The sequence below is a fragment of the Hippocampus guttulatus genome, chromosome 4, assembly GCF_054856545.1.
Source record: "Hippocampus guttulatus isolate MCC_2025c chromosome 4, RoL_Hgut_1.0, whole genome shotgun sequence".
Taxonomy (NCBI): Eukaryota; Metazoa; Chordata; class Actinopteri; order Syngnathiformes; family Syngnathidae; genus Hippocampus; species Hippocampus guttulatus.
Window position 1 is genome coordinate 3,382,877 of NC_141264.1, and position 27,607 is coordinate 3,410,483.

At 41.6% G+C, this 27,607-nt stretch overlaps 1 protein-coding gene and 1 pseudogene across 1 annotated transcript in view; one reads left to right on the forward strand and one right to left on the reverse strand.

Annotated features, from left to right (window-relative positions):
- The window catches only part of LOC147205662 (NT-3 growth factor receptor-like), a 46,969-nt gene that overhangs the window by 10,019 nt on the left and 9,343 nt on the right, over window positions 1–27,607 (reverse strand). Inside the window, exons 4-12 of the mRNA XM_086108462.1 lie at window positions 26,790–26,861; window positions 22,212–22,366; window positions 20,927–21,069; window positions 18,174–18,318; window positions 15,261–15,373; window positions 8,463–8,646; window positions 6,196–6,219; window positions 4,896–4,942; window positions 3,905–4,007 (exon numbers count right to left, since the gene is read on the reverse strand). Coding sequence (XP_085964588.1) covers window positions 3,905–4,007; window positions 4,896–4,942; window positions 6,196–6,219; window positions 8,463–8,646; window positions 15,261–15,373; window positions 18,174–18,318; window positions 20,927–21,069; window positions 22,212–22,366; window positions 26,790–26,861 — 986 coding nt within the window. The remainder of the gene's footprint in view (window positions 1–3,904; window positions 4,008–4,895; window positions 4,943–6,195; window positions 6,220–8,462; window positions 8,647–15,260; window positions 15,374–18,173; window positions 18,319–20,926; window positions 21,070–22,211; window positions 22,367–26,789; window positions 26,862–27,607) is intronic.
- Window positions 181–893, forward strand: LOC147205663 (uncharacterized; annotated as a pseudogene).

The following is a 27,607-nucleotide window of genomic DNA, read 5'->3' on the forward strand; positions in this document are numbered from 1 at the left end:
GGAAAATTTTAATGCCCACTGCGGCAGTCTAATTCTTCTATCTATCTATCTATCTATCTATCTATCTATCTATCATAACACATTTTGTTTAATGGTATTGTGTCCTGAAGCTATCAGAAAGAGTATGTAAATCTGTCATTGATCACATATAAAATACGAGAGATTGGGAGGCCAGACTCAATGAATGAAATGCTGAGCGAGGTAACAACTGACCTGAGAGCGAAGATGATGGCAAAAATGAAGGCTGGGCAACTTAGACACCGATTACAACGGCGATGTGAAGGACCACCTGAATGTCTCATGGAAACTGAATGCGGCACTGAAGGTGATCCCTACCGTAATGATCACGGAAACCAATGAGCTAATATATGCTTCTGCATCAGTGATCCTAGAGGTGCTTGGCTATAAGAGCAACCATGAGATACGTTACGATAAGATCAAGGCGGCTCGCAAAGATGTGAGTCAATTGACGGAGGCCCAAAGAAGTGTGATGAAAAGGCCGATACCCGAGAGGTACATCCAATTGACCATACCCAAAGCATTCAAAACTCCCAAACAAAGGCTCCAAGCATTGTCCAGTCGCCTAAAGAGGTACATGAAAGAGGATGAGGCCAGACGAATAAACAGTGTACGCTCAGTGGGACGGTTCTAACAGCAGAGCAGACCCACCAAGACTGAAAACTGAAAGGTACTGAAAAGGAATATGGGAGAAGGAGGTCACACATAACAGCAATGCACAATGGCTGGTGACCCTGAGAGAGGAGCACAGCAACCTCCCTAAACAGAACCCATTTACCATAACAGTGGCAGACATACAGGAAAGAGTCTCAGATATGAAGAACTGGACAGCACCTCGTCCACACCTACTGGAGCGCCATTCCATGAGCGCCTAGCAGCACAAATGAACCAGCTGCTGAGGGATGGGACTCACCCAGGATGGCTAACCGAAGGGCGAACGATCCTGATCATGAAGGATCCCTCAAAGGGTGCAGTCCCATCCAACTATCAGCCAATAACCTGTCTCTCCACAACATGGAAGCTTGTGTCAGGCATCATTGCAGCTAAGATAAGTAGACACATGGATCAATAAATGACCAAAGCACAGAAGGGCATTGGTAGAGATACCAGAGTAGCCAAACATCAGCTCCTGGTTGACAGAACAGTGACACAAGACTGCAGGTCCCGACATCCTGTGCACAGCCTAGATTGATTACAAGAAAGCCTATGACTCGATGCAACATACATGGATCACTGAATGCTTGGAGTTGTATAAGGTGAACAGGACCCTAAGAGCCTTCGTTGCGAACTCGATGAGGATGTGGAAAACCACACTTGAAGCCAATGGCAAGCCACTTACCCAAGTGTCCATCAAATGTGGCATATACCAAGGTGATGCACTCTCCCCACTGCTGTTCTGCATAGGACTGAACCCCCTAAGCCAAGTAATCACCAACACAGGCTATGGATACCGCCTCAGAAATGGAGCTATGATCAGTCACCTTCTCTACATGGATGACATCAAACTGTATGCAAAGAGCGAAAGGGACATAGACTCCCTGATCCACACCACCAGGATCTACAGCAGTGACATCGGGATGTCATTCGGGCTTGAGAAATGTAGTCGGATGTGACTAAGAGAGGCAAAGTAGTCTACACTGAAGTGGTCTCACTCCCTGAAGGAACAATAGCAGACATTGAGGACAGCTACAAGTACCTCGGAAAACCACAAGCCAATGGCAAACTCGAACTGGCAACAAGAAAAGCGGCTACACCCAAATACCTTCTGCGAGTGAGGCAAGTCGTAAAAAGCCAGCTCAAGGGCACCCTGAGACTCTACGCAAACTGTAAGGAAGGAGGCCAGGGACGAGTGAGTGTGAGAGCCACTGTCCAGGATGAAACATCCAAGCACCATGAATCCATCAAGGAGAAGGCTCCAACGGATGACGTACTCAGAGAATTTCTCAGACAATGGGGAACACAGGATGAGGTGCTGGAAGAGGGACCATCATGGGAGGACAAGCCCCTACACGGGATGTACCACCGGACAATAACTGAAGTGACTGATCTCAATAAATCCTATCAGTGGCTAGAGAGGGCTAGAGAAAGCTGGCCTGCAGGACAGCACAGAGGCACTCATCCTGGCTGCTCAGGAGCAGGCCCTGAGCACCATAGCCATTGAGGCCTAGATATACCACACCAGACAAGACCCAAGGTGTAGGTTGTGCAAAGAGGCGCCTGAGTCGATCCAACACATAACTGCAGGGTGTAAGATGCTGGTAGGGAAAGCCTACATGGAACGCCATAACCAGGTGGCTGGCATAGTCTACCGAAACATCTGTACGGAGTATGGACTGGAAACCCCAATGTCAAAATGGGAAACACCTCCGAAGGTGGTGGAGAATGACAGAGCGAAGATCCTGTGGGACTTCCAGATCCAGACTGACAAGATGGTAATGGCGAACGAACCGGATATCATGATCATAGATAAAGGGCAGAGGAAAGCCGTTGTTGTGGTCCCAAGTGATGAAAACATCAGAAAGAAGGAATGCGAGAAACTAGAGAAATACCAAGGGCTCAGAGAGGAGCTGGCAAGAGCCTGGAAGGTAAAGGTGACAATCGTGCCTGTGGTGATCGGAGCACTCAGGGCAGTGACCCCCAAACGAGATGAGTGGTTGCAACAGATCCCGGGAACAACATCAGACATCTCAGTACAGAAAAGCGCAGTGCTGGGAACAGCAAGGATACTGCGCAGAACCCTCAACCTTCCTGGCCTCTGGTAGAGGACCCGAGCTGAATGGGGGATGGACACCACCCGAGGGGTGAGACAAGGAATTAAAATATATACAGTATATATATACCTGTATATATATATATATATATGTATATAAAAGCTAGCTCGAGGGACGTGGAATGCCACCTCTCCTGCAGGGAAGGAGCCGAAGCTGGTGTGCGAGGCAGAGAAGTTCAGACTGGATCTCGTCAGACTTGCCTCCACACACAGCGTGGGCTCTGGTACCCGCTTTCTAAAAGAAGGGTTGGACTTGCTTCCACTCTGGAGTTGCCCATGGTGAGAGGCTTTGTAGAGCAGGTGTGGGAATGCTCTTTCCCCCGGTTCAGTGCTTGTACATTTGGGTGCACACCATGAGACGAGAGGGTTGCCTCTCTCTGCCTTCTTTCCTGTCTGTTGTTTGTGTCTATGCACCAAACAGCAGTTCAGTCTATCCACTCTTTTTGGAGTCCTTGGAGGGTGTACTGGTGAGCGCTCCCTCTCGGTACCACCTTGTTAGCTGGGGGACTTCAATGCTCATGTGGGCAATGACAATGAGGAACCATCGCCCTACCCGAAGGCGGAGGGAGGCTCTAAGTATGTACACACCTGCTCTGCATCTCTAAGCATGGGCAACTCCACAGTGGAAGAGTCCAAACGCTCTTGAGAGAACCGGGACCTTAGCCCAGGCTATGTTTGGAGGCAAGTCCAACGATTTCAAGTCGGAACATCTCTGACTTGCACAGCAGCTGGGGCTCCTTCTGCCAGAGAGGTGACATTCCATATCCCTTAATATAGCTTCTGTTGCCAGGGATCAGACCACAAAGGTCGTCGCCTTTAGCCCCTCCATGTTGGAGGCACTATAATTCTGGTACTGTGCCGGAGCACTATTATCCTTGCATGCCATTTTATAAATGTGATGAATGTATTGCTAATAATATGGTGAAGAGTGGCTTTCATCATTGTAAATGATAAGTGCTTCTCAACTGGAACAAATAATAATATGCAAACTGGCCTTCTGCAACAGGTTGCCACTTAGAAAAGTTAGAAAGTCTTAGCATATACTGTGACACTTGCTATGAGTCTTATTAATCATTTGACAAACCTTTGCAATTCAATGATTAACAATGAACCTACCTTTCATGCGGAACTTTGAATGCCGCCCACACTTATTAATCAGGAGGAAGATAATCACCAAGATCACACAAGCAAATCCTGCAAGGCCCACTGCAATATAAACCTGGAAATGGGAGGGTAAGACAAAAAACTTTGAAGCAAATTTGGAGTGCTATGCAAAAATGCACAGGCAGTGCACTCTTTATTTGGGAAGATTCTTATAACTTTTTGGCCTTGACAAAAAGTCACGCTTGGATTCTAAATTATTCTAAATAAATAAAAATCTAAATTCTAAAATATTAAGTGTAATACAATATTTCTGAAAGCAAATGTACAGGTTGGTACTCATGTCAAAAATGTTGATTTGGGTCCAAAATTGTGTGTTGGGGCAAAACGGGTTTTACTGGTCTGTTGTCAAAAGTGGGTGTAAAGAAAAAGTGTTTGTAGAATTTGGAGATTATTTTTTTCTTAATATTTATATTCACTTAATTGAGAAATTTGTCGAGGGGATTCTATCTTTATTTATTTATTTATTTCTCGGCCGGTCATTCATCAGATACACTGGGTAACAACTCTATTGTGACCACCACTCCTAGGCACACTCTCCAGAGAGAAGGAAAGAGAGAGAGGGACTCCACACTTCAAATTTTGAAATGAAGAAGCATTGTGGATGAAAAGTGAAACTTCTTCAACAAACAAGAAGTTTCTATCCATCCATCCAACTATCCATCCACCCATCACCGTTTATCAGGATCCTCTCCCAAACCATTCACACTGACATTCACACCATCAGTGACTTAGAAGAAATGCCCAGTTGCTTCAATTTAACCATTGCAAATTTCCATGACCTGGTCAAGGAATAAAGACGTCACCCTCAAATCTAGATGTAATAAATCAATTAAATATTAACTGTATAAAAGCAAATACAAATTGAATTAATGATCAGAAACGGAAAGAAATGAAAATCTGTGGCTATAAGTTAACTTTGGAAATGTCAAACATTTTTACTTACCCCCAAAATATCTTTGTGTGGATTGTGGCGCTCTGCTGTTGGGGTTACTTGAGGAAAACACAAACAAATAAGTACAAGATTTCAAAATATCCAACACATAACCAATGGAAATTAAACATTGCTTTTGAATTGTGGTTCAACCGAGTAATTTTTTAAAAATTAATCAGGCCTGGGTAGCCCGGTGGTCCAGGTGGTAGCATTGACGTCACAGTGCAGATCCCAGCTCCGGCCTTCCTGTGTGGAGTATGAATGTTCTCCACAGACCTGTGTGGGTTTTCTCCGGGTACTCCGTTTCCTCCCACATTCCAAAAATATGCATGGCAGGCTGATTGAACACTCCAAATTGTCCAGAGGTGTGAGTGTGAGCGCGGATGGTTGTTCGTCTCTGTGTGCAATGCGATTGGCGGGCAACCAGTTCAGGGTGTCCCCCACCTACTGCCCAAAGACGGCTGGGATCGGCTTCAGCACCCATCACAACCCTTGTAAGTATAAAGCGGATCGGCAAAAAAACTGAAAATAATTTAACCACAAGGCAGTCCTCAAATCGTGGGGCGGGCCTCCTGGGGGTTTACGCAGTGTGATGCCTGGGGGGTGCTCAAAGGGAACTTGCTTTTTTTGCCAGATGAGAATAAACTCTAAACGCACATCCACTACAGTAGGTGGCAGTATCAGGTTTAGTCTGCTTATCCTTCTAACTTTGCATTGAGGAATTCGCTAGGCCATACTCATCACTCTCCAGGTCATTTTTATGGAATAATAGTGTAGCTATATCATCAAATTGATCTTCCAATTTAATGAAGTTTGGGTGGGATCAAAATGAGATTTTTCCAGCCAAAGGCATGAAATTAGGTTGCTCAGACAGTACCACAGAGCAGGTGCATTTATTCTGAGCATAGATTACACATAGGTGGACTCTGTCATTTCGGTTAACATTGGATCATTCCGAAATTATCTGAGACCTTCTGGAGTGAGTTGGCGGTACTGGAAGTAAAGGGGCCGATTAATATCGCATGCCCCACTTTTCATGACAGTATTTTATTTTGAAAAAAGGTTTATGAATTTTGTTCCACTTCACGATTGGATCCCACTTAGTGCTGAATCTTCACAAAAAACAAACAAAAATATGTTTTTTTATCTTTTCTGAAGCCCGATATGTGGCAAAATGTCAAGGGTGCCAAATACTTTCTCAAAATATTCTAGATGGATGGATAGACAGACGGACGAATGGACATATGACAACTCTCCCAAAAAGTACAGCAAACAAACACAATAAAATTTAATTTTCTGAGAAATAACTTACCGTAATCATAATCGTTTTCTGTAACTGTGAAACATGGCAGAACATTTGAGAAGAAAGAGATGACCTTAAGTTAGCATAAAATAAGTCACAGATAAATATTCCAAATGTGGTAATGATATCTTGTTAAAGCCTGACTCAGCACTTTCTGAAAGGATTTAGCATCTTCTCTTGCTCAAGTGTTCTTTTCTCTTGGAACTCTGCCTTCCTCTCACATTCTAAAAATATGCATGGTTGGTTGTTTGGAGACTTTGTCGATAGTGTGAATGTGAATGCCATTTTAAAAACAAACAAATAAAATAATGCTGTTACATGAACAGAATTGATAATATTAGAACCTTGTAGATCAGTGGTTCTTCACCTTGTTAGAGGTACCGAACCCAACCACTTCATATGCACATTCACCGAAACCTTCATTCGTGAAAAATAAAAATTATTTTTTTTCCAAATTCAAGACTTAAAAAACGCATTTATTAAAAACAGAAAAAAAATCTACACATAAGTGCAATTTTTTAAAATTGTGTACAAAATGAACCAGCCAGTGATGGCCAAGCGAGCGTGTTGTAACGACAGGAATTGACATGTTGAGTCGGGTGTGTCTGAACCTCCATGGCAGAGGCTTTGTCGATCCCCTGAGACCGATTCACCAAACCCCAAGGGTTCGATCGAACCCAGGCTCAGAACCACTGTTGTAGATGTTATGAACACACGCCACTTCAAATAATGAACGATTATTCACCTTTGGAAAATTAGCTAGATCCATTAACACTTTTAAAATTGCTTTTTAAAAGGCTGGCGACAATAACATCTACCCAATCTATGTATGGTTGTGTATGTTTTGATTTTTCTGAGAAAAATGTACTGAAAAGTGGCTTTTACATCTGGGTTCTTTGTGCTGTGTTGACTTTGAATATTCTCACTTGGGCTTGAATGGGGTTTCTCTGGCTACTCGGTTTTGTCACATATAAAAACAAAAGCAAAAACATGCATCTTGGGTTATAAATGAAGACTATAAAATGTCGAGAGGTGTGAACAGGGCCGTTTCTAGAGCCTCCAAGGGGCCTCAGCCAAGAAAGCCCATGGACCACAATCCTAAAACCCTCCAAAACCAAAAACCTGAAAGTTGTATCAAATATATTAAAGCGCATTTAATCATTAAGATATAAACATGAAATATTTTACTTATAATCATAAATGAGAGCGAACAAAATGGTACAGTACAGTACTCATCGTGTCATGATTCACTTAATGGTTTCATTCTATCACAGATTCTTGAATTGTCCGTCTCATTTCAGAATGTACATATTTTGCTATATCACATGATTTTGTGGGCATCGTACACAGATGGTCACTGCAGACTCATGTTGCAATATATGCAAGCCAGCAGCAAAGAGTGCATAAAAGACAGAGAATGTCAAAAGCTTATGATCATTTCACGCTTAAAATAAAGAATATGAAGTGCAATATCCCCCATACTTAATGTAAAGCGGAACTTATTCAACTGCACGTCTATGGTAGAGCCAACATTGCTTGATTATTTAATTGTTCCGTTGCTGGCTAGAACAATTTTGGGTCCCCCCACAGATGGTCAAGAATAGACTCAACATTTCACTTTCAACTTTTGAACAAATGGAAAGAGAACAAGCACATATTAACACACCCATTTATGAGCTGCTGCTGGCCACAACTTTTGCCAAGGCCTGAATACAGAGGGGAAAAAAATGCAGCACACTACAATTTGGGCAACTAGGGTTTCTGTGACCACAGCAAACATATCTAATTTAAGGGCCCATCTTAACATTCATAATTATCCTCAAGCACAAGGAAAACTTGCAAAATCCACCCAGAAAGGTGAGTCAAACCTTGTTTTTCACTTAAATGAATATTGTGCATGCTAACCATGCAACATCATCTAACATAAATTGAGACAAATTCATAATTTAAGAAATGTTCTGAGGCAATTGTCTTTGATGACACCCATGTGGTAAGCAACAAAAAAATACTGAATACAGAAGTGTGTCCATTGAATTTACCTTTTACAAGTACAGTATAATTAATGAATAAAATAAACAGAAAGTCTACACATGTTGTTATTGGGAAAAAAACTACCAATTAGTTAAACATGAGAAAAGGGTTAGGTTGAGACAATTACAGTTAAAAATAAAGCTCTGACTAGTTATGTGTGCTATATTGCCTCTCCTTGGACATCTTGTATGTTAAGTCAAATAACTTGTTTCTCAAGCATGCATTATCACTCCGCACCAACTTACCATTGAAGGGCTTGTCAAGGAAGTGCCCATAGACAGTCCCGTTGACCACCCCCAGGTCATTTTTAGCCTCCAGAGTGTAGTTGCCGTTGTTGTGATGTGTTGGGTTTTTGAATGTAAGGCATCCCTCAATGTAGTCCTGATAAATATCCATATCAAGATGTACATAATCGGTATAGGAAATTTCCTGCATTAGTGATGAAAGCAAAAATAATCAATGAAAGGATCTCTAGAAATAGTATCAAATTCAATCAACCTCTCACTTATTCACACTTTAATGTAGGAGTCACACTGAAGTGATGCATACATCAATATTAATAAACGGTTGTCAATAACCATTAATTAAGTAGGAAACAAAGGCTTATGCTACAATAGTGAGTATGAGTACCAATGAAAATGTATTGTAGAGTAAAGTTAACTCCTCAACTACTTATTTTAGGGGTGGAACGGTTTCTGAAAACCTTCAAAACCGATCGGCTGAAGCATTTTTTTCGGCTGAATCGTTTTTGTTTTTTTTTTGCACAACTACCCCTGGTAGTTGTGCAAAATGACAACTAGAGTTTAGAGTTTCATTTGAAACTTATATATAAATGATATCTGCAAGGTCTCAAAACAATTTAAATGTGTCCTATTTGCTGATGATACAACTTTCTACTGTTCTGGAATAAATCTGAAACAGCTCCTGACAACCGTAGAACACGAATTAAACAAATTAAAAAACTGGTTCGACAGAAATAAATTGTCACTTAACCTGAAAAAATCGAAGTTAATTGTTTTTGGCACAAGACCAATCAAACACCAAGCTAAAATTATGGTAAACTCAATTGAGATAGAAAGAGCGTATGAAACCAAGTTTCTCGGATTAGTAATAGACTCAAAACTATGTTGGAAGCCACATATCGATAACGTAAAAAGAAAAATAGCCAAAACCGTAGGGATCCTCTACAAAACCAAGGAAGTGCTAAATAAGAGATCTTTGTACACATTATACACTTCATTATTATTACCATATATGACCTACTGTGTGGAAATATGGGGAAATGCCTGCAAAACAAACACACTCCCTATTCTCAACCTACAAAAAAAAGCAATTCGAATTATTAATAGATCAAAATATACGGAACCCACAAATCCACTATTTATCAAATTAAATACGATGAAATTTTATGACCTGGTTGACTTTAAAATCGCCCAATTAATGTACAAAGCACACAATAACCTGCTCTGCCAAAACATTCAGAAGTTTTTCGAAATTCGAGAAAGCAGCTATGATTTAAGAGGTACCAACTTATTCAACAAACTCAAAACAAGAACAAACATCAAGCAAAGAAGTGTATCTATCAAAGGTGTTAATCTGTGGAATAATCTCGAAACGGACCTGAAAATGAGTAAATCGCTTGCTGAGTTCAAAAACAAATTCAAAAAAATAGTACAAACAACCTACATCAATCAGAGTTAAAATGATAAATTCAAAACATTAAATATAATGATAAATCAGAACTAAGTTGATAAATAGAGAAAGGTATATAAATATCCATTATGAATACAAGAGAAAATTGACACAAGAGTGTCAGGGTGTGGAAGTATATAATCCCGATACAAACCAAAAGTTGTAAAAATATTACGGTTAAGGGTAAAGTATGAGCCTTAATGGAGACTTCTTTCTTCTTACTTTTTTCTTTTCTGATTGATATAAAAATGATTTATTAGATACAATCACATAACGGGGTAGGACTAGATAAGTTTTTTACTTCTTCCTACTCCCTTGAACATAATAACTGTGTTGTATGAAGATTGATTTCTTTCTTTTTTTATCTACCTTATTTTCTGTCAAATTATTACTGTATATATGTTTTATGTTCAATAAACAAACAAACAAACAAATTCAGTGTGGTGGTTAGAGTCAAAAAGATTATTTTTGTGTGTGTTCATGTCCTGTGAATGAAAAGTCACATTATTACTTCATGCACGAGCTTATTCACATAAGACACAATTATCATTAAGTTGAGATGAATACACATACAGCGCTGTGAAAAAGTATTTGCACCTTTGCTGATTTCTGTGTTCTTTGCATATTTATCACACACAAAGGCTTCAGTTCATCAAACCATTTTTAATACTGTATCACACAGAGACAACCCAAGAAAATTAAAAAAAGCAATTTCTAAATGCCAATTTAATTTATTAAGGCACAAAAAAGAATCTAAAACTACCTGTTCCTATGTGAAAAAGTAATTGCCCCCTGAACCTACGAATTGGTTGTTTCTTGGTTGCACCCTTAGCAGCAATAACTGAAATCAAGTGTTTGAGATAATTGGTGATAAGTCATTCACATTGCTGTGGAGGAATTTTAGCCCACTCTTCTTCACAGTATTGCTTCTACTCCACCATATCGGAGGGTTTTCTCGCATAAACTGCCCGTTTAAGGTCGCAGCACAGCATCTCAATTGGATTCAAATCCAGACTTTAACTTGGCCACTTCAAAACTTGATTTTTGTTTGTTTGAGCCATTCAGAGGTGGAATTGCTGGTGTGTTTCAGATCGTCCTGTTGCATGATCTAAGTGGGCTTGCATTTGAGAGCGCAAACTGATGGTTGGATGTTCACCGTCTGACTCGATTCTGTTTTTGTTTACATTACATTTGGGTTTGTGTCATGGTTTTGTTTGCTTATTTGCTTCCGGGTTCCTCGTACCGTTTTGTTTCCACTTGTTCTTGTCATCCGGATCCCTTCTATGAACCAATCAGCTCCCTCAATCCTTTGTGTCTTGTCCAGGTGTTCCGTGTTTTCTCATCAGTTTGCTTATATTTAGTTGCCAGTTCTCTGTATGTCATTGGCACATCATTGTTGCTGTCATGGTGTTTTGTTTTACTGTCATAGCTTTTTGTTTGTTTGTTACTTTGGCTTATTGGGGGGTTTCAGGACTTTGTTTGTGTTTGGGATTTAGTTTCTCCAGTGTCCCCCTGAAAGTGTTTCTTTATTAATACATGTACTGTATATTTTGTTCAGTTCTCCTGCCTCCCTGCTTTTTGGGTACACTGCCATCACATGCAACATGACAGCTTCAGAAGTTTCTGGAAGACACAATTCATTATCCGAGCAATCATAGCAAGTTGTCTTGGTCCTGAGATAGCAATGCAGCCCGAGACCATCACACTGCTACCACTATGCTTGACTGTTGGCATGAGGTTCTTTTTCTCAAATGCCGTGCCATTTTTACCCCAAATGTAACGGGCCTCACGTCTTCCAAAACGTTACATTTTTGACTCATCAGTCCACAAAATGTTTTTCCAAAAGTCTTGAGGATAATCAATATGTCTTTTGGCAATATGAGATAACCCTTTGTGTTCTTTTTGGACAGCAGTGGTTTTCACCTGGGAACTCTCCTATCGTTGCCGTTTTTGTCCAGTGTCTTTCTTTTGGTAGCGTCGTGAACACTGACCTGAACTGAGGCCAGCGAGATCAGGAGTTCTTAAGATATAGTTCTACGGTCTTTTGTAACCTCCTGGATGATTTTTCATTGCACTCTTGGAGTAATTTTAGTTGGTAAACCACTCTCAGGAATCTTTGTCACTCTTCCCAGTTTTCTCAGTTTGTGGTTCCTGGCTCTGACAGTAGTTCTGCTGCAGGAGGTCTGCACCGATCCACCTGTCAATCTCTTGTTCCCTCCTGCCCTCACTCGTGAACAAGACCCCGAAGCACCCCCACAGAACTCCCCGAGGGACATGGCTGAATGCCTTCTCCAAGTCCACAAAGTAGATGTAAACTGGTTGGGCAAGTTCCCATGTCCCGTCGAGGACCCTGCTTATGGTGTTGAGCTGGTCCACTGTTCCACGGCCGGGACGAAAACAACACTGCTCCTCCTGAATCTGTGGCACGACTTCCTGACGGACCCTCCTCTCCAGCACCCCTGAATATACCTTACCAGGGAGACGAGGCGTGTGATCCCACTGTAGTCGGAACACAACTTCCGGTCTCCCTTTTTAAGCAGAGGGTCCACCACCCCAGTCTGCCAATCCAGAGGCAATCTCCCCGATGGGCACGCGATGTTGCACAAGCATTTCAACCAGGACAGCCCCACAACATCCAGTACCTTGAAGAACTCCGGGCGGATCTCATCCACCGCTTTGCAACCGAGGAGCTTTTTAACCACATCGGTGACTTCAACCACAGAGAGAGGAGAGCCTATGTCAGAGTACTCAAACTCTGCTTCCTCGACGGAAGGTGTGTTGGTGAGGTTGAGTAGGTCTTCAAAGTACTCTTTCCACCGACTCACAAGGGCCCAAGTCGAGGTCAGCAGCACCCCATCCCTACTGCACACAGTGTTAATGGTGCACTGCTTCCAGATAGTCGATATCCATCAGCTGCCTCTGGAGTACCACAGGCCAGAAAGGCCTGATAGGACTCCTTCTTCAGCTTGACGGCATCCCTTACTCCTAGTATCCACCAGCAAGTTCGGGGGTTGCCCCCATGACATTCACCGAACACCTTATGGCCACAACTCAGATTGGCCATCTCAACAATAGAGGCGGGGAACATGGTCCACTCAGACTTAATGTCCCCCGCCTCCCCAGGGACATGGGAAAACCTCTGCTGGAGGTGGGAGTTGAAGCTCTTTCTGACGGGGGATTCCGCCAGACGCTCCCAACAAACCCTCACAATATGTATCTTCCCCCACCATCGGTGCCAACTCACTACAAGGGGGTGATCAGTTGACAGCTTTGCCCCCGTCTTTACCCGAGTGGCCAAAACATGCGGTCTCAAATCCGATGATACAACCATAAAGTCAATCATCGAACTGTGTCCTGGTGCCAAGTCCACAAATGGATACCCATATGTTTGAACATGGTGTTCATTATGGACAATCCGTGACGAGCCCAGAAGTCCAACAACAAAACACCACTCCAGTTCTGATCGGGGCGTCCGTTCCTCCCAATCACACCCTCCCAGGTCTCACGGTCATTACCCACTTGAGCATTGAAGTCCCCCAGCAGAACAAAGGAGTCCCCAGCAGGAGTGCTCTCCAGCACACCCTCCAAGGACTCCAAAATGGGTGGGTACGCTGAGCTGCTGTTGGGTGCATATGCACAAACAACAGTCAGGACCTGTCCCCCCACCCGAAGGTGACCCTCTTGTCCACCGGTGTGAACCCCATGTATCGGCACTGAGCCAGGGGGCAATGAGTATGCCCACACCTGCTCTATGCCTCTCACCATGGGCAACTCCAGAGTGGAAGAGAGTCCAACCCCTATCAAGAGAACTGTTACCAGAGCCCAGGTTGTGTGTGGAGGCAAGACGACTATATGCAGTCGGAACTTCTGTGCTTCGCACACCAGCTCGGGCTCCTTCCCTGCAAGAGAGGTGACATTCCACGTCCCAAGAGCAAACTTCTGTCACTGAGGATTGGACTGCCAAGGTCCCTGCCTTTGGCTGTCGCCCAGCGCACGTTGCACCCGACCCCTTTGGTTCCTCCCATAGGTGGTGAGCCCATGGGAAGAGGGACCCACGTTACCTTTTCAGGCTGAGCCCTGTCGGGCCCCATAGGTGTCGGCCCAGCCACCAGGCGCTCGCCAACGAGCCCCACCTCAAGGCCTGGCTCTAGAGAGGGGCCCCAGTGACCTGCGTCCGAGCAAGGGAAACTCAGATCCATTTATCTTATCCATCATAAGGGGTCTGTTGAGCCATACTTTGTCTGGTCCTTCACCTGGGACCTCTTTGCCATGGGTGACCCTGCCAGGGGCATAAAGCCCCAGACAAATTCGCTCTGAGGAACATTGGGACACACAAACCCCTCCACCACGATAAGGTGATGGCTCACGGAGAGGCACCTATAGCCAAATAGTTTTTTTTTTCTCCCTTGGTAAATGAAATCATCATTTAGAAACTGCATTTCCTTTGGTAGTCTCTGCGTGATATTGAAATTGGTTTGATGAACTGAAACCTTTGTGTGTGATAAATAATGCAAAGAACACAGAAATCAGGAAGGGGGCAAATACTTTTTCACCACACTGTAATCATTACTCTCTCCATATTAGATATGAATTAGGACCTCAGATAGGACTTAATTAAAAATTTTAGCTTTCATTAAGATGAGTGTTTTCCAACCTATGTAACCACGGCACATATTTTTCGTCAGGAAAACCTCATGGAAAAAACAAAAAAAGGAAACATACTGAAATAGTTATCGTGTTTCAGTTTAGTCACACATGTACTTCGTGTAAAATTTATTTCGGCATGTGTAGTTGAACACACAGCTGATTTTAGTTGCAGGGAGCCATGACTTATGTTGCATGAATGGCAACTAATGGATAAAGAGGTTGGTTGTAGCTTTTGCCATCCAAATGAAGAGAAGTTATTTGTTATGCCTGCCACTATATGCCACTGACATGAAAAAAACAATAACTAAATATATATTTTTTGAAATAATTGACAGAAAGTAAGGTAAGTAAAATAGTAAAAAGGAAAGAGAAATCAGTCATCATTCAACACAAATATTATGTTCAAGGGAGTAGGAAGAATACAATACAATAATAAAAATGCAATAATAATCATAATAACCATCAAAATTCCAAGTAATGCAATGAACATACACTTTCACATCAAACTACAAGACAATTGATTATTTTTAACAGCGCATCCCTAGGTGACCCTAAAACTGAGCACCATACCGAGAATCGAACCAAACTTTGGATTTTTGAACCGTTCCATCCCTAACTTACAAAATAAAAACACAAAACTACACAACTACTATGTTGTTGACACAGGACATTGAGTCATTCCACTGAAAGTTAAAACAGAGAACCTTGTTGTTGTGGAACCATCTTAATTTTGGGTGGGGTGAACCTCTAACTTGGAATTCTATGCAGGTGTCATGGTGACGCACTGGCTTCTTCAGCTTTATAATAGCGGGACAAACTAAAAAACACAAAAAAGACAGATGGCCATTGTTTAATCTGTACCAAACATTTAAAGAAATGATGAAAACTTTACTGTGCTGTATATCAAATACATCAGTTTCCCAACCTTCAGTGAGCCAAGGCACATTTTTTTAAGTTAAAAAAAATCGCACGGCGCACCACCAAACAAAATTGTCACAAAGAGAGGATACATATGTCAAGTTCATACTTTTTGCCAGCTAATAGAATATAATTTATTTGTTCTTTCTGTAAGTTTCACTTTCACTGTAAGGTGCTGGCATAGATAGATGGACAAAGATACATTATTTGTTATTAACAAATAACTTTCTCACCAATTAGGTGAAATGTGTTAGGTTGCCGCAGCACACGTTAGAGCACACATAGCACACTAAGGTGCCCCGGCACACTGGTTGGGAATCACAGATATATATATATACACATATATACATACACACACACACACACGCACATTCTGGATGCACATTCAGCAGTGCAATTGTGGGGCAGGGGCTGCAATGCCTTGGACACATGACCCAGGGAACTTTTTTTTTGTTTGTTTTCCACATTTCCAATAAAGTGTCATTGCAAATTTACTTCAGTAGGTGGCGGTACCACTGGCACTGGCAGGATGTGTACAGGGAGTGCAGTAATCCCTCATTTATCGTGGGGGTTATGTTCCAAAAAGAACCAGTGATAAGTGAAATCCGTGAAGTAGGATTTATTTAAAAAAAAAAAAAAAGCAAAAATATGTGAGAGGGACGAAATTTCAATACAGCACATTTGACAATAAAGTTGTACTTGGTACTTGATAGTCAGCTTTATTTTCTACAGTTATTATACAATACTGAACTATGTATACAATGCAGAGGTGATTGCTCTAAGACTGCAAGGGAAGCTCAGCTTCCCTAAAATGTCAAAAAGGAAGTGATCAAATATATGTGTGGACATGTCATTGACTAAATATGCGCTCCAACGCGCTCAACTTTTGTTATTGTTTGTTGTAAATTGACCTATAGCTATACTGTATTGTTTTCTTTTAGGTTAATAAAGTCACAGTCTCATGCAGTGGTATATGTCTTTTTGAAACAATTGACACTATTTAATGTTGCAGCCCAGAGGTTGTGGGGCGAAAACTATTTTCTTCTTCCTAGTGGAGCATAACAGAAAAAAAAGAGAAGTTATATATACAATATACATACCATATATATTTGTATATACTTTGACTCATGTACCGCGGGTGCTACCATTTTTTTCAGGTGATCGCAGGATTCGGTCGCACCTTTTTTGGGGAGGTACAGCACGACCATATTTGCTGATGTATTGTCATCTCATTTGGCATACCATAGTTGCGTATAATGTAAAGACTGACACAACGTATTTGAAAAACATCCATCTGCTAAAATCAAGACAAGCAGCGGCTGACAAATCAGGTCAGTTATTTTATGTAACTTTCTCAGACAAAAAAAGTGCACCTCATGTTTCACAAAAGGTGTCTAATATCATTCCCAGTTATGACCCTATCCGTTTGAAGCACAAAAGTTGACTATGTTATTAAAGATAATACAAATATTCAGTCAAAGGGATCTGCCTGTTATATGGCACGGGTGATCCAAGGGATCAGCCAACAACACATACATTACATCCAATTCCGTGTTTGAAGCCGGATGAAATCTTTTATCATCACACACTGAAAAGGTGGCCACATTTGCAAGCATATTCAGTGTGCTGTTGAGCCCTGATGTTGATAAACCACAAAGCTTCTGGGAGAATCTCCTCTGGACAAGACGAGACAAACCTGGAACTTTTTGGCAAGATACACAACATAACCTTCATGTTCACCAATGCAAAAATGAAGCATACCAAGAGAAGAACAAAGTCCCTTCTGTGAAACATGAAAGAGGCACTATCATGTTGTGGGGCTACATCTGGCACAGGGTGTCCTGACTGTACAGGAACCAATAAAATTTTAAAACTATCAAGATATTCTGGAGAGTAATATGCTGTCTAGGGTTGGAAAGCTTGGCCTGAGCAGCAGGCCAAGGGTCTTGAAATAGACTAATGACCCAAAACACAGCTTAAAAAAGGCTAATGTAGCGCAGTGGAACGTTCTGAAGGGAGCTTATGAGCCCTGATCTAAATCCTATTGAACATCTGTGGAAGGAGCCGAGACAGCTGGAGCAGTTTGCGCATGAAGAGTGGGCCAAAATACCTGCTGAGAGGTGCAGAAACCTCACTCAAAGTTACAAAAATCAGCTTGACTGCAGTTATTGCGTCAAGAAGTTGTGCAAGCAAAATGAAGTTAAGGGTACCATCATTTTGTTCTTGGCCTACTTCAACCAAGGGGTACCAACAATTTTGGTCACCTCACGCGATCCATTGATATTTCCCGTTCAGCATCGTCCCGATCACCAAGCACTTGGTGGGGTGGCACCCCACTGTACTGTATCAGTGCAAGGTATGGTTTATCTTAATGTTTGCGATTTACAGAAAGAAACACCAGGTGAGCATGAACATACTCTGTGATGAAGTTATAAATCGAACACCTGACTCATATTGACATATTCATAATATTTTGGGGACAAGAGGTGCAGAACATTAAAACTTCACATAACAAACGCATACATACCGGTACATGAAAATGTATAATTCAGTGCAGGTTAATACCACTGCAAATTTCAACCTTTCAAAGAAACAGATGAGTCACAATATACAGGAACACGCATTCCAGTAACACACAAGTACAAATTATATTTGCATTGTCTGTGTGCACGCGCGTGTGTGTGTGTGTGATTACTTACAGTGAACATTAAGCTGAATGGAAGCGTTGGTCCTGCCTACCAAATTGGTGGCTCTGCAGGTCAGAAGGAAGTAGTTGTAATGTCTGCTGACATTTACCAAAGTGATGCTAATTGAATGAACAGTGTTGCTGTCATCGACTCTCGCCTGGAGGGAGAACACAGTCACCGTCGTCATCATCATCATCATTTTAATGTATATTTGTTAATGTGCTGAAGCACATATGTAGTACATTTTCTGTTCCGACTACATGTTAACTATTTAAAAAATTATTTCCTCCATCAACTATTGCTGCTGAAATGATGTGAAGTCCCCTATTATGGGATTAATAAAGGTTTCGTAATTTAGCAATCAAATTAATTTAAAGAAGAAATATCCATCCATCAATTTTTGTTTGTGCTTGTCCTCATTTACATTGCAGGTGAGGTCCAGCATATCCCAGTGATTATAAATTATGTCAGCTTTTTAGAGATGCCATTCTATGTCTACATGCAACATGCTGCTTTCATGCAATGCACATGTTGGACTCTTTCAAAAACATCTTTGCACAGCCTTCACCTGCGATCCTCGCTGCTGTCGTACAGCAGCAACAATTAACCTCTCTTGATGTGCCGCATTCGCGTTTTCTTTTGAGGCAATCTTTTTCCAGTCACTGGAAGGATTTCTCAACTTCAGCCACTTCACAATTTATGGTACATGAGGTGCAGGAACTTTTTTCACCGCACCGGCTCCTCTCATTTTGTTTCGTGGCAGTCCCAAGGCATTCACTCAGACATAGCAATTCATCACTTTGGGCCATGTTCCTCATGTATTCCTCTTGTATATCGTAGTTGCTTGTTATTGCAATACGACCACAGACAAATTGCTTGTATGTTCTATATACTTGGCCAATAAAGATTATTCTGATGAGCTTCAGTTTTAAAGACACTGAAACAGGGAGACTCATTGCATCTCAGAGGACAATAAAGCAATAATCTAAAGGACAAACATTCATCCATTATTATAACCCTGCAGCTCTGCACTGAAAGGCCGACGGGCTAAAAGTCGATCACCGGGCCGCCCTTGTTGGAACTACTGAGAGAAAATATAAATATGGTGTTTTATGTGTGGTATTTTTTTATGTTTGTTTGTCAACTGTAAATGTCAGGAACTTTTTTATTGGAACGTTCATGTGTACTCAGGCTTGGATGAACCAGGAAATGGCAGAGGTTCTGTATCTTTTCCAGGTGTGTGATCAGCTTACTCTGTTCGTTAAGTGACAACTGTGGACACAGACAGCAGCTGATTCATTCATATAGTACATACGCACATACACACATTTGAATGGCAAAATGGTGAAAGCGATGCGAAGTGCCTTCACAGTTATGTAGGACATTAGCCAACTCAATAGCAGAGGGTCAAGTTCAGTTATTATCATTCAAATTATTATTATTGATTTTATAAATGACTGCAGTTTGAACGTGTTGTGCAGTTTAGGTAAAAGTTGCGCAGTGGGATGATCTGAGAATGTTTTAAATTTGTTCCCGAAATACATACAAATTCAAACATGTACTGTAGATACAGTATTCAGTGATCATTTTACAGATTAACCCCAGTGAGTGCCAGGGAATCGCTGATGAGACAAGTATGAGTCCCATTATGCATTTAGAGAGTCCCAAATTTCGAATTTGGTCTACTCTGAACGGTCTACTTATTCAATTGCATATGATAATGACACAAACAACAACAATATCCATTGATAATAGGTTTTTTTCTTATAAACAAATGCTGCAAAAAGGTAATTAATTCAGGCATACAAGATTTGCCAGGAAATAGGTTATTTCATCCAATGGTTCAGTCTTTAGAGTTCAGAAATTATCCTCTGTTTACCCTGCTTCCAATGATGCAAGGCTTTCTCAAAGACAACTTATTATCACAAAAAACTATCCAACTTTAGCTGCTTCCTCTGTGATATCTCCGCAATAAACTTTCGCAACACTTGTTTTAACGTTATACAACTTGACAATCGTCTGCTTTCCACAAGGTTGAATGCCGATTTCACCAATCTCAGCTCGCGAGAACGGAAATCTCGTCATGCGAGATTACTTCACGCAAGATCAAAACAACAATGGCGGCGATTGTCGAACTGCGACACTGCATTGCTGTTTTGACTGAGAAATTTTCTTGCGTCCCAAAAACGCACATAATTTGGAACCGTGCGTCCTGTGGGAAAAGTGTGTGTCTAGGACGCGGGACACAGAGGTAATAAGATGACTGATTTCACTTGGTGCATCCATCCATTTACTAATCAGTTTATCCTCACGAGGGTCGCGAGCGTGTTGGAAACTATCCCAGCTGTCTATGGGCAGTATGGGGGGCACACCCTGAACTGGTCACCAGCCAATCACAGCGAGGATATTTGTGAATCACCCATATGTGCATATACACACTTAGTGAATGAGGTACATTGTCTTTTAAAATTGAACATTTTACTTTCGAAGTGCAGAATAATTTATAGAGCACCTTTAATGGAGGTATTATTTTGTGTAAATGGTCATGATTTTGTGGCTGGTGAAAATTCATGCGATACCAATTGTATTGTATTTGCATGCATGCTGTTGATTTATTTTAAAATGAGTATAGTGGCAAAGCTGAGGTTTAGTTAAAGTTTGACCTGAATGTTGGAGTTTTTCTGTTACACCAAATTCTACGACAGTATAACAAACACTCCTGCCCCCCCCCCCCCCAAAAAAGTTTCATTTACTTAAACCCCTACCTTTTGTGAATAAAACGAGTGCAAACCAGAAGCAGACCAGTCCACTTTAGGAAATGGGGATCCAGAGCCATTACATGTTGTAGTTATACTGTCGCCCTCGGTAACTGTGATGTTGGTTTGGCTGATGGTGATCTCTGGAAGATCTGGAAAAAATTGTATAAATGGGGTAGAACTTCAAGTGACAAAGTTAATTGGTTCTCCCTTGACAGATCTGTGACCGGTGAGCCGATTTCTAAAGCATGACTGAGAGCGCTTCTGGCCGACACGCTGTTTATATAGAGAAAAGGCGGAGTGACAACAGGCATGCGGAAGTCCGCCAATGAGTGAAGGGTGGGCGTGTAAGAGGACGCTAAAGGCACGCCCCTAGCAGGTACCAGTCACCAATGAGTGCAGGGTGGGCGTGTAAGAGGACGCTAAAGGCACACCCCTAGCAGGTACCAGTCGCCAATGTGTGAAGGGTGAGCGTGTAAGAGGTGAAGAGAAAAACGTGAGTACATTGTAAAATGGCTAAATAAAGTACAACCGAACTCAGTTTTGCTTCCGTTGCCTTTTTAAAAACGTGTTTTTAGCGTGCGTGCATGCATGCCGTATGTTTAAGCTGCCGTATGTTTTACCATGCCTGGCTGCGCCCAATAATACAGTGCGTTTTGTATGTGTCAAACACAGAAATAGCACCCGTTACTGAGACTGCGCCCAACAATACGGTGCACCAAATGGTCGTGAAAATACGGTAATTGTTTGTGTAGTATTTGTTTAAGCTGATTTCGTTTGTCTATTGTTATGACTTGATGAAGATCAGGTCATCATTTTATTTCAGAAATGTAGGTCATTTCAATAGGTTCACATTACAGTGATCCCTCGCTACTTCGCGGTTCGTTTATCGCAGGTTCAGTGCATCGCGGATTTTTTCAAACATATATAAAATAAAATTTAAAAAAAATAATATATATAATATATATATATATATAATTATTTTTTTTTTTTACATATACATGGACTACAGTACTGTATATGTTGCTCTATGTGACTCGCTGTTGTTTTGGAGCTTCTCGCGGACCGTTTGCGGGCTTTAAATTTTTTTTATTTATTTTTTTACCTGTTTATGTTAATTGGACGCTACTTCGCGGATTTTCGTTTACCGCGGGTGGTTTTGGTCCCCATTAACCGTGATAAACGAGGGATTACTGTACATACTTTTTATTACAACTGTATATTGAGCTCGGAGCAACATAACACATGCAATGTCAGACACAGTATATAAAACATACTGTGTATGTCAACTTACCGCATTTGCTTATGTTCATTTCTTGCAGCAGTATCTTCTTTGAGCTATTATCACAGTATAATTGTTGGCTACTTAGCCCCATGTCTCCCCTTTGTTGACATAGCTGCAGCCAGCGGATCTGACACCCACAATCAAAGATCACATCTTCTAAATGCCTGTAATTTAAAGAAAATGCTGATAAAATAATCTGAGATCAACTAAATAATTGCATTTTAAGAGAGTACCCCTTCCAAATCATATGCATTCTATGCTTGCCATTCAATCTGAAGAATGTTGTACAGTGTATACCAGGGATGGCCAACCACTCAGAGACCACGAGCCTTTTTTTTTTTACTGTGTTACTGCAAAGATCCACATCATGCACATGGACACACATTAACATCATCGCATCCCTTTCACACACGCACACACACACACCCACACACATGCAAATTGACTCCTACAGTACTAAGACCACGGGCCAGTCATTTTCAACAACGAAGTCCACAAATAAAAATATAATCACGTTTTTCTCTTACTATGCATGTTGTTTAGTGCCTTAGTGCAGGGACTTTTCGGATGCCATCTCTTGAACAATCTTCTACAAATCTGGTTTGTATTCCGTTGTTGCCACTCAAAACAGGGCACTGACTGCATGCGAGCTGCAGAGGTTACTTACTTGGGTCAGCTTACTACATATTTGACCAAAGATCGACTTTGGAAGCGACGAAACTCATGTGATCGACCTGTGTGTGTATATGCTTGACCAGTGTGTGTATATGCTTGCACATGCGCATATGCTTGCAAGCATATACACACATGCACACAACACGTGGGCGCCCAACCACGCCCACGTGTACATATGCGCACGCATGCCGAGATGAGCGACAGCCGGAATTGTCACCGTACATGAAGGAAATCGAAACACACAGACATACAAAGTTAAATCCAGCAGTGGATGGGGTCTGGAACGAGGGGTGTGGAACATTGTGTTTCATTGTTTGTGTTTGTTGGGCCTTCAGAGTGGAGCCAGACTCTCATCTCACCTGATGTTGTGGAGAAAGAATCCCTTTGTTTTATGGAAGATGGCAACCAGTGACGTAACTTGATCCCTTCCTTATTAAAATAAACCTCATCACATTTGAAGAGAGGATGACGTTCCCCAAAAATGGAAAAATTGTCAGTCACTGAATGTCAGAGAATAATCTTTGGATGACACACCCTCTCGCCCTGTGTCTTTCTACATCGGGAGTGCACATGCAAATAAGCCATGTACCTGTATGAACTCCTACTTAAAAGAAGTTGCATAGCAGAGTATGCAACCTAGGTCAGCACTTAGCTCGGATATGCTGGCAAACACAATGTAAATGAATTTAAGATGGAAAAAAAATACAGTTGATTTTAAATACGTTTATATTCATAATAACAGACAAACACAGCCACGTCATTAGCAAAACACAGAACCTTGTGTTCTTCCTGCAACATAGAAGTTTGTCACCATATAAGGCTTTACAGGTGTTAAGGAATTTATTCCTTACTGTGATTTTCTAGACCCTCTCTGTTCAAACACTTGAATGTAGTATGCTGTTCAAGGTATTTCCTGATTATTGTGATTACAATCACCTTTATGGCCCCTGTAATGGGAATTTGACATATAACAGCGCTAAATGGAAGTATCTGGTCCACTTCCTCTCTACAGTGTGGTTCACTGCGATGTCGAAAGTGAGCAGCACCTCGTCCATGTTGGTGACGTGGTTGGGCTAGGTGTCTTTGTTGGCAATCTTTAGATAGTTGATTTTCCTTGTAATCTGCCGGATGTTCCTGTGCCACACTAGTCCTTGCTCCGATGGATAGAATGCATGATTTCATCAACCAAACGCACCAAGCCCCATAGATTCGTTGATCTTGAATTCTCTTGTGGCTGCTCGATTACCACGCTCCTCTGCGTAACTGATGGCTTGCAGTTTGAACTGTGCTTTGCTGTCCTAATCAAGCTGATGTTTTGCACAATGCACATTATGTCACTTTAAACCCACTGGGGGTGTGCCTTTAGCATCCTCGTTCACATGCACACATCCCCCTTGCCTCCTTTAACATCCACATGCTGCCCTCAATTACGTCAACCTTTTCTCTATCTAACAAGCGTATCGGCACACCATCAGTCAGTCAAGCGAAGCGCTTATCATAGTCACTCGGCAACAGTCACAGGTTTTGGAACTTAGTGCATACATAAGGTACCCCGCATTAGTAGGTGCCCTGTCCATTTTGGAGAAAATTTAAGCCATTTTAGTGCGCTTTATGGTCGTGAAAATACAGAAAGATGAAAGATGTTTTCCTTTTTCTTGGCTGTGACAAAGTTCAAGAGTGATTTCTTTGGTGTTGATGTGACATTTTGCATGAGACAACGGAATTCCTCTTTGTTGACAATTAAGGCCTGGCTAACTCCTCACTTTTGTCTTTGCCCCGAGCAAATTCCAATGATGGATGGTGGATGGAGCTAGCTTCTTGTCAATATGCTTGTGTCCACTGTTTGGAGATATTGATTGCGTGGTCTCATTTCCTGATTTCCTAATAAGCTGCACAACCATTTTGAAGTGATGCATATTTGTCTCCAGCATTGCCGTCTTCTGAAGAACTTTGTGGAATTCAGCAGTGGAGACAGTAGGTATCTCTCTTCTCGTCTTGTTGCTAATAGCAGTCTAGTGATAAGTGATCTAGTGATAATTATCAGGGCCATTCTCAGGTTTTTATGACGAGTTAACAAAAATGCTGAAAAATAAAATTTGTACACCCAAAGAATCGAGGAGGGGTCGAGAGAAATAAAACTAAAAAGCAGTTTTCAGCTGAAGGAATGCAGGCAAAAGCAGGAGCTGAGCAGCTGGTGCCTACAAACTAACATGGGAAGCAGAAATTTTTAAATGGTAAATCAAGCCCCAAATTTTCTTGACATGGTCTTTTTACGCCCACAAGTCTGAATACAGCATTCTCATCAACATTGTGTTTGTGGAATATGGATTAAGCATCAAAATCCACCCATTTTAATTCATCTCAGATCAGTGGTCATTGTGAAACTTGCTGTCAAGTGAAAATTACATTGCATTTGCTCCGGTCTTAGTTAATGACCAATCACCTTCACCTGTTTTCAGTGTTTGGTCATGTGACGTTTGAAGGCTGAGCTGTGACTGGTCTTTATCTGAGCTCTGATGTGATGTCATTTTCAAACGGCAGCAAGTGGCAACGTGTTTGCCACCTGAGATTTCGCTGTTGATTTCCATATTCCCCAAGTATGGAGGAGGTGGGCAACAGAAGGATGCTAACTAAGCTAAAAGCTATGATGGACAGTCCCTCCCACCCTCTCCAGCCCACCCTGACAGCACTCTGTAGCTCCTTCAGCCAGAGACTGTTACACCCGCGCTGCAAGAAGGAGAGATACTGACGCTCGTTCCTACCGACTGCTGTCAGGCTGCTGAATAAAAATAGCAACAATAATATTAATAATAATTAAATGATGTGAAAAACAACTGTATATAGCACTGCGATTTATCCATTTTGTATTTATATTGCACTTAATTGAACGGTGTTTGTTTGTTTTTTCTTCTTTCTTCTTTCTGCCTACATTCTTGCTGCTGGAGGCTGTAAATTTCCCCAGTGTGGGACAAATAAAGGATATCTTAAGTGCATTATTAATCAGAATGCTATGTTTAGACTAGTGGAGGCACATCTAACATGTTATTTTAAAGACAACTTTGGAGTTGACTTCCCCTTTAAGCATTGTTAAAATCAATTTTACTCAACGGTCTTTTCGTATTTCAGAAAGCTATTGTTTCATCCCATCCATTATCCAAACCAAATGTCTTTCAATCTTTTGGTTACATGTGTCAATATACTGTACATTCTTTTAGTATTTTTTTGAAGATACCTTTTTTCCTCTCTGCTCTATGAATGTCTTCAGTTCTGTTTGTTCTCAATTTTAGATGTTGTGCTTTTGGTTGGGTGAAGAATAAGGTTGTCTTTCCTTGCTTAATAATTGTATTTATTATTATTACTGTTGTATTATGATTGTTGTTGTTGTTGTTGAAACTGAGGTTCTGAACAAGGTTTTATTCAAACAGAGCTTATTAACAAAGTCAAAAGGCCTTGATGCTATAAACACATTCATGAGGTATTTGCATTTAAAACCTGAACTGGATTGATGCACATCGTAACAGAAGACTAACTGCCACTTGTGGACATTTGCTTGTGCTAACAAGGGGATCAAGGAGATTTTGGAATCCTGGAGTGTTTTCCAGTTGTGTCTTTGATTTGGAACTATATCAATTGTCTTTCAGGTCCCTGATTAGCCACCAGCCTGCACGAGCTACTTAAGAGGCCCTGTGGAGGGGAATCCCAAAATGCTGTCATTGCAGGAAGGGCCAATGTCAGTGTCTCTGATTGCAGAGCACATATAAAACTGTGGAAAACTCCACAGAACCTGGAGAAAAGGTATGCAACCACATGGAGAACACACAAGAGGGCCAACCTCTGTGATGTGAGGCAGACATGAAAAATCACTCAACCACCATCTATTGACTGAGTAGTCTGTGAAAAATGTGAACTTACAGTTCCATGACTTGAAGATTTTCAAAGATCTGCCAGGACAATTTTGTCAGCATTGGGTTCTTGGACAAGTTTCTGATGGAGAGAATATAAAAGAAATACATCAAACCGCGCTGAGTCATAGTTGTCATTTTTATCCCTCAAAAGGTAAATTTAATTTTCATTTTGCTGTATGGGGCAGCTCAGTGGGTGAGTGGTTAGCACCTCGACCTCACAGTGCAGAGGTCGTGGGTTCGATCCTGGCTCCGGCCTTCCTGTGTTCTCACCGTGCCTGCATGGGTTTTCTCCAGTTACTCCGGTTTTCTCCCACATTCCAAAAACATGCATGGCAGACTGATTCAACACTCTAAATTGTCCCAAGATGTAAGTGTGACCACACATGCATTTTCTGATCTGCTTCTCCTCACAGGGGGTGCTGAGCCTATCCCAGCTGTCTTCGGGCAGTTGGCAGCATTCACCCTGAACTGGTTGCCAGCCAATCGCGGGGCACACATAGACAAACAACCTTCCGTGCTCACAGTCACACCTAGGGACAATTTAGAGTGTTCCATTCACCTGCCAGAAATGTTTTTAGAATGTGGGAAGAAAATTGAGTACCCAGAGAAAATCCATGTAGGCACGAAGACAACATGCAAACACCACACAGGAAGGCCCAAGCTGGAATCGAATCCGGTACCTCTTCACAGTGGGGTCGACACGCATATATATGCTGTACACACACACACACACACACACACACACACACACACACACATTTGTGCTGTATGTTGCACATACAGCACATTTGACAATAAAGTTGTACTTGACTTGACAACACATTT